At 36.6% G+C, this 8,221-nt stretch overlaps 1 protein-coding gene across 1 annotated transcript in view; it reads left to right on the top strand.

Moving 5' to 3' along the window:
* The window catches only part of atp6v1ba (ATPase, H+ transporting, lysosomal, V1 subunit B, member a), a 26,278-nt gene that overhangs the window by 2,357 nt on the left and 15,700 nt on the right, over positions 1–8,221 (top strand). The window contains exons 2-3 of the mRNA XM_014002860.1: positions 7,052–7,107; positions 7,301–7,399. Coding sequence (XP_013858314.1) covers positions 7,052–7,107; positions 7,301–7,399 — 155 coding nt within the window. The remainder of the gene's footprint in view (positions 1–7,051; positions 7,108–7,300; positions 7,400–8,221) is intronic.

Genomic DNA, 8,221 nt, shown 5'->3' with positions numbered 1-8,221 from the left:
ACACACACACACACACACACACACACACACACACACACACACACACACACACACAAAACTGTATGGATAGTCAGAAGCTAAGAGAAATGTGTTCTGACTAGTAATATATCCAAAGTGATCTTGAGTTGATTAACAGTGTAGTTTGAGACATTACTTGTCCCATATGTGCCATGGCTTCTAATTACACATTTTAGTTTGGTAGATAAAATTGACCCTGCCAGGCTTCTCTTACCATTTGTGAGCTTATGTGTACCCTTAGAAGTCACTATCTCACCTGCAGTAGACAACACTCAGAGGATTCTTAGTTTTGAGAATCAGAAAGAAAATTTCACGGAGAGTAATGTTAAGTTCCATGTTTGTACTCAAGTTGAAATGTTTGAGTTCCAAGTAAGAATAACATAGATTTCTAATCAATTCTAACCTCAAAATCCAATATGTTGACTTGTAATATGTAATAAGATGTAATAGCTGTGGTAATAAATTTTATTTTCAGTTTTGTCAGTTTGGATCTCAGTAATTCCACCACCATAAACCATCATGAGTGAACATGCTGGTACAGTGTTTAAATGGACAGAATACCCCCCAAAAATGAATTTCCTGGTGGGAATACACTCTTAGACAGTCTGAAGGTCAAGTCGTGAAAAATGGAATAGTTTTGTACATGTCACCCTGTGCAAGTTTGATGGTACAAAACCCAGAGGTGCACCAATAAATTGTCCGTCTGATTTATTGATGATTTCCTTAATTTTGGGAGATCAGCTGATACTTGGATAGATCAGTGGAAAAGACTGTCTTCTCATCTGCCTCCACAATGTTCTGAAAATCAGCCACTGCCTTCTTTTGCTCCACTGTGAGCACTACCTAATGTCCAGTTAAAATAAGTTTTTATTGTTTCAAGGGTGTTTTTCAGTGTATTTCAGTAAAATGAGATTGGAACATTGAAGGTGTATTGTGACATTGTAACACCTGACAGTGTCAGCTATTTGAAAAAAATTGGAATTGGCAGGTCAGACTTTTTAATTATCGGTGATTGACCAGAAAACTGCAATTGGTCCACGCCCAATAAAATCTTGATAGTAACTTTTGCCGCACTGTGTGGTACGGGTGCATCTTTCACTATTTCATGATTCTATTCTGATTTTTGGGGCCACAATTGAATTCAAAATTGATTTTTAATTTAAAATTGATAATATATGAGCCCATTTGTTGTGCTTCATCTTAATTTTGCAAACCTTGCTCCAAGTGAAGCTCATGTCAAACTCGGACTCATTTGGTAAAACCCAAAAGGAGCCTAGATCTTTGCCTTCAATGAAGACAAGGCCGCTTGAATCTCTGTTTCCTTCGTTTTCGCAGTTTCCTCTTTGATTTGGTGCTTTCTGCGCATGCAAACCCTCCAGAAGCAGCTGCGTGGTGATGCCAGGGTGTCCAACGTAGTTACAAAACAAAGGCTGACATCCATTGGATTTCCCTTATATATATTTTTTATAATTCAAAATCAATTTTGGGACATTTTAAACTTAAGACGCATTTAAATTCTGAACTGTAATTTCATTGTGCTCTGTACAATGACAATAATATCTTATCTTATCTTATCTTAAATCGATTATGAATCGTTGTAAATGAGAATCACGATTCTGATGTTAACCATTTTTTTTGGTGCACCACACTACTGTGTGATGTATGATGTGATGTGCTGGACTGTATCACCTTGGCACAGGGGCACTTGCAGGATTTTATCAGAGGGTATGCAACAAGTCATCATCGCACCTCAACCCCAATGCACATCATGTGTGGCACACAAAACCTGCTTAAATTATAAAGTAGGGTTGTATTCTGTACCATTTCAGCATGGACACACTGTGAGGTATACAAAGTATGAGTGTGAATTTTTGGTTGCCGTACAATAACTATAACAATTTGTCTGTTTTGTTTTCTGTGTTTTCCTCAGAATAAAGATCTGACAGCTTCTTATCCCTTTTAGATTGGATAGAATCATAATGCTAATGCACAAAAATGGAAATTGCACAGATTGTTTTTGTACAGCCAGTTTCTAAAGATCAGTCTATGAGATCACGGCATTGAGGTGCCTCTTCACTTCTCTATCAATTTGATGAGGTCTAAGAGTAGCAACTACTGAAAAGCCATGCTGAGACGGAGCAGAAAAATAAACAAATAAAGAGATTTCTCATCAGACCTAGTCTTTTCTTTTAAGAGGCCTTTGTCTCTCTCATGTCAAATCCGACAAAAGCCATTAGCCCACGAAATGGCTCGTCTTTGTTTTAGTGGTGCATTCTGTCATTTAGTGCTATGAAAAGACAAGGAGCAAGGCACTATACTTCTTTGTGAAGATTTAATTATTGGTAATAATGTAGTCACGATAAACAAATGTCTCATCTGTCACTATGAAAGCAATTTCTATAAAATCAATGTTATTTTTGAAACACTTCTATAATCCACATTCTAATTAGGCTTAAGCAGCTAGCTTGTCAGCAGAGAAAAAGACTCCCGTGGGCGTTTGCCATTCTTTTCATGAAAGAACATTAAAATGTAGACTAGGGGTTTGACACCATTTCTGTCTGTAGCATGACGAGAAACCAATCCTTTGTGAAAGGCATAACTTGTTTTCCTGACCGCTTATAATTCACTTCCTGACATCCTTCATCTTTAACAACTGTTGGGTCATTTTAGAGAAGTACTGGTATATTGTGTAACATGGGCAATTCCTCTTTCAAATGTTTTACTTAATCCTAAACCTAAAGCTCATTATTAAAGCTTTCAGCCTTTGTTTCCGTATTTCTTCAGGATCAGCAATAAGTCTCTCTTTTTGTAGACAGACAAAAAGTGGCAAAAGTAAACATAAAAAGGGTTTCTTAGATTTTTCGTTTGTTGTTAATACATTACAAACTATGCATCTGACAATATTGTGGAAATGATAAATTATTTCAAAGGCTTTATGTGTTTTAGTCATCACTATTGTTCAGATCAAAATAAATTTGTATTTTAATGGTTTTCCTCATTGTGTTATGATCTGGATTGTTTGACAAAGCAAGTTTAAAGGTTGCTAGTACCTGAGCTGTTATTTCTACTATACTGACATTTAAAATTAATAAGTGGGTTTTGTCAGCTACCAAAGACGAGAGTATTGTCCATAAGCAGTTTTTCCTAATAACAGTATCACAAGAGGGACAAAAAAAAAAAAACAGTTTTGCCCATTCATTACTTATTCTCCACAGCAAAACAATATTTTATTTTAACATTTGACTCTTTTTTTTTTGTCATATTGATTTAGATGTGATAACCYCGGCATATCGCTCACTGTATTTTTTTAGAGATTGATATTTTATTCTTTACCCTGGTGGAAATCCAATGATTACGTTAGTTTTACACTCCTTTATTAACATTAGGAGTTCAAACTGTGACTGTAGGCAAACCAAGGCATAAAATTGCTTAGACATACTGGTGATGGTGCTTAAATACACATGTACATGGCTTTAAATCAAATTACCAACATTTGAACACAGGTCTGATATGTTGGTTCTTTGGGTTTTCGAGGTATTTAGATTTTTCAGGCTGATCCCCTGAAACTTCTCACATGCAGGCCTCCAAGCTTTACATCTCTAAATCTAGACTTGTGTTTCCAGAGCTCATCAGGTGTACCAAACTAAGTATCGTCTTTTGTTCTGTGGTATTCTTTATTCAGTTTGGTTTGAGTCATTAATGTTAAAATGAAATCATTCATATAAGTTTGCTCAATTATGAGTATGATTATAATTTTTCTCACATTGTTTTTTGAAACTTGATAAATTGAAGGTGCTAATATTTGACGCAAACACAACCAGTGGGAGTAAATGGTTCTGTCAAAGCCCAATACTGCCATCAAAGCACTTTACTGTATTGGTAATAAAGTTGTTATTAACCAGCTGCCTAAATTTAAGGATTGTGATTTTCTATTTATTTTTGTTATGAGTTTATGTGTACCAGAAAGTTTAAAAGCCCAGTTTTGTAGCTGCATGAAAATTGGTAACAGGACAGTCAGCTAGTCAGAATGGGTCTGCCATGACTGCTTTACCTCCCTGTGGTTTTTAAAAATGCTTCCGTTAGTTTTAAAAGTTTTGACATTTCACATTTTTGTTGTAAGCACAAAACACTCTGAAACCGACTGAAATGAAGTGTTGTGGTGCTCTTGGGTCCCCAAACCTTGCTGCTGTTATTTTTGTTTTTCATTGCACAAATAAAATAGCTGAAAAAATAGAACGGAATGCCCTGTCACAAATGCTCAAACAAATATTTGTTGGTTTTGGAGTCACTTTTGAAGGTTATTCAATTTCGATTGCCAAAACAAAGCATTGCGAAGGTTTGCTGTTGTGATTTGTCACTCCCCAATATTACATCAAAACCACTGACTAGAATTTGATGCGACTAGTTGGAAAGGTGATGTATTGGCAAACCAAGAACCTGTTTATCTATATTCATGAGTTTTGCACAGCAGATGCATTACACTGTATAACAATAACATTGCCAAACCCTTTGTTACAGCTAGTTTACTCTATTGTCACTACCATGATACTTGGAGATGATCTATAGCAGTAATGTTTGGTCATTGTTGCTGGATGTTTTCAGCTTGAATCTGTTGCCTGCACGACTGTCCTGGATACTTGTAAAGTTCTCATTTTTGATTTTAATGTCAGATTAATTATTTTTTAGATATTGCAAAGTTGCATGTCTTCTCTTGGCTTTTGTAAAAATAAAATTATAAATGTAAAACTGTAGAGTGCTGGGGCAAATTTGTAGAAAATGTTACTGTGATATTGGTATACACGTTTTTGAATGAGCATTTGTATTTTGTCTGTGTTTGGTTGTGTGCACGTTGACACGTGCTGAGGATGAGGAGCGGCAGGTTTTCGACATAGTGTTCTTGTGTCCATTAGGACTGTGGGAATCCCTTGAAGTAGAGGCTAAGACGTGATTGTGAGGCCGCACATCACAGCAGCCACTGCTTTGTACTGTTCATTGATTGTCAGAATGATGATGCGCTCCCATCTCTACCCCAGCACCTACTCCACCCCCTCCTCTTTCCTTCTCCTCCCTTTTTAGTCCCCCCTTCTTTTAACTGGGAAATTGAATTGTGCTGGAATGCTCTGTGCCTCTTTTCTTTGGCACTTGAATGGGCTCTTTAGTATTTCACACCAAGGTGTCCTTCTGGGTGCGAGGTCAGGCTACCAAAACAGCTTCTAGTGGCAGATTAGGACCAATTAACATCTTTGTACACAAAGGGCTCTGGCAGCTGAACAGGCTGTAGGGTGACCCATACTCCTGTTGCATGCCAAGCCAGGGGACCGCTGCACTTGAGCTGAAGTAGCCAAAGAGGGGTGGAGAAAGTTTTCCAAACCTAATGGGAAATGTTGCTCCTTAACACCTCATGAACATATAGCCCATTGAGTACTTGTTACCTTGAGAAATTAGAGAGCAAACCATGTACTTAATCATTAGATTTCACATAAGAGGGTACCTTGAACTATTCTTTTCTTTCCCCTTTTTCTTTTCAAACACAACTGTATTGGGCAAGCACCAGGTCTAGCCCTGTATTTAAACTGAAAATTCCAAAACATTTGAGGCAAATGCCAATATCACTATTTAAGCTATCCAATAATCATTTACAAATTACAACACCCACCCACCCTCCTTTCATACGCATGCTTGCAAAAACTTAGTTGGCACTTTCGTCTTAAACAAACAAAAAAAGACTTTCATTTGTAATTGTGCATTTGCTTTCTAATGTAATTAACACAAATACAAAGAAAATCAATTTTTATTGTCTTTTTGTTTGTATCTCGCTGGGCTCCAAATTTAGAAGAAAATTGGCTGGTTTTCTGTTTCCAACCAAATGACCAGCAGTAAGACTGTGTTTTGATCTTCTAGTTTTTGAAAATCACGGCATATTTTGGTGAGTTCTGTTTGCAAAAGGGTATTTTTGCACATTTTCCCTAGAGACAAACAACTATTCTCACTCACACATTGCAAMAATTTAGAGTTACCAATTACCCCAACATACATGTTTTTGTGGGAGGAAGCAGTAGTACCAGACAAAAACTCACCTGTGCACTTGGGGAACATTTAAACTGCACCCAGAAAAGGCCCCAGGTCTGGAAGTGATCCTGCAACCTTCTCACTGAGAGCAACTATAACCACTGCTCTGGCATGCCACCCTGTTCATTTTTTATTTAGGCTTTTTATTTTGTTTTCCAAGAGAGCTTCAACCAAGTCACATACTGTATATCTAACTCATCATCAAACAAGTCACTTCTGTATGAACGATGTGGTGCTTTTCATCCATCCATTGTTTTCTGTTTGCTCCAAAGCTGGGTCATGCAACAAGAGGCAGATGTGGTGATTTTTATTAAATTAATCTTTTTAATACAGTCTTTGTATTAGTTGTGAACAAGTCGTCATTCAAAAGAGCCTATTGGGACCAAAATAGAGTGGAACAACACATTTGGATCATTAGTCCTTGTTCAAGGTTCCCACCCCTTTTGGTTGAAAACAAGCTGATTACTGGGAATGAGCCTTTTTTATATATTTGTCATTTTAAAAGAGTTTGGCAGCATAATAGTTGATTTGCTGTACATCTGACCAGAAATGTTCTTTACAAGTGAAGAATCAACAGTTTATCTCGGTGGTTGGAGAAGTAAAGGAAGAGACCCATTTCATCTGCACATTTTCCCCCTCTTGTTTTCTTGTAGATCAAGTTAATAGGTTTATATTTCAGTTAGTGTTTTACCACCTTGTCTGCAGATCATTATTTTTGTTCAGATCTGACTGCATGGTAGTATAGTATAGTGTGTTTTTTATTTWTATTTTTTATTTTTTTTCTTGTGTGYGAATGCTTTTTAGATCTCACTCAGGTGAAATCATGGTTATCTGTAGTCTTGGATTTAGAAAAATCTGTATTTTATAAAGTTGACTAAATATCAGATGCACATAAAAATCTTTTTGTCAGTGCTGTTTTAGTAACTCTGAACATGTGAATTAACAGATAACTTCTTTGTTTTAGCGTACTCCACTGTGTCAGGTGTAAATGGACCTCTGGTGATCCTGGATAATGTTAAGGTAAGACCCTGAAGATGGGCCATCTTTCTGTTGGATTTTATAAGCAGAAATGACTTTTCAGTGCTTCTACTGAAGTTTAGAAATTTATCCAATAATGTTTTCAGTGCTTCATTGTGTTTTTTCTTGTGCTAGTAATGATTTGTTTTCTTTTTGAGTACTTTTTATTTAAAGGTGTCAAACTTGTTTGAATCAGTTCCCTAGATATGCAGAGATTGTTCATCTGACCTTGCCAGATGGCACCAAGAGAAGTGGACAGGTCCTGGAAGTAATTGGCAGCAAGGCAGTTGTCCAGGTAAAAAAAAAAACAAAACTGAATTTAATAGTTTTGTGACAGAACCTGAATAAATGATCATTTCTAAACAATATTGAGTCCATCATTTTACATATAGAAAGATAATTTACAAGTGGACAGTTAYAATTTATGATAGCTCCCAGAAGTAGACGTCCAACTAGAGCTGCAGCTAACGATTATTTTAGTTATCAATTAATCTATTGATTATTCTGTCGATTAATTGAGTAATTGGATTTAAAAATATCTCATCTTCTGCAGTAATTACTTAAGCTTATTTTATGACAAATACAATTGAGAAAGGTTAATCTACACTTGCTGACGATCCTGCTGCAATCAAAATAAACTTACAATACCAGCTGTATTTAATTCATTTTCTTCCATTGCTAAAAATAGCACTTAGTATACACACGTCAACAGTGTAACTGCTAGCGGAAGCGCTAATGTCGTAGCGTTGTGTAACTCAAAAAACATTCCGGCCGGCAAAAGCGCGCTGATTTTAACAGTACCTAATTTTTACAAAGCTTCAAGGCAGATAATTTGCCTCGAGGATTTTTGGTAATCGAATAACTCAAATTTTTCGGGGCATCGTTTCAGCCCTAGTCCCAACTAATTCACCCAAGGTCAGACTGTGCAACACTCAGAAAAGTTGCAAAAACCTCAAAATCTGCATTTCAGTCTCTGCAGGCCTCCTCAAAATAAATGGTAAAGTTCATGATAGTACATTTGGAAAAACCAAACACTAACATATCAACACTAATGGTACGTTCACACCGAACGCGATTTCAGCGTCAGGAGCAGCAGGTTTACATACAAAGTCTATGG

This window comes from Austrofundulus limnaeus, unplaced genomic scaffold, assembly GCF_001266775.1.
Source record: "Austrofundulus limnaeus strain Quisiro unplaced genomic scaffold, Austrofundulus_limnaeus-1.0 Scaffold0, whole genome shotgun sequence".
NCBI lineage: Eukaryota > Metazoa > Chordata > Actinopteri > Cyprinodontiformes > Rivulidae > Austrofundulus > Austrofundulus limnaeus.
The sequence above is the reverse complement of the archived record's forward strand: the minus strand, read 5'-3'. Positions and strand labels throughout refer to the sequence as shown.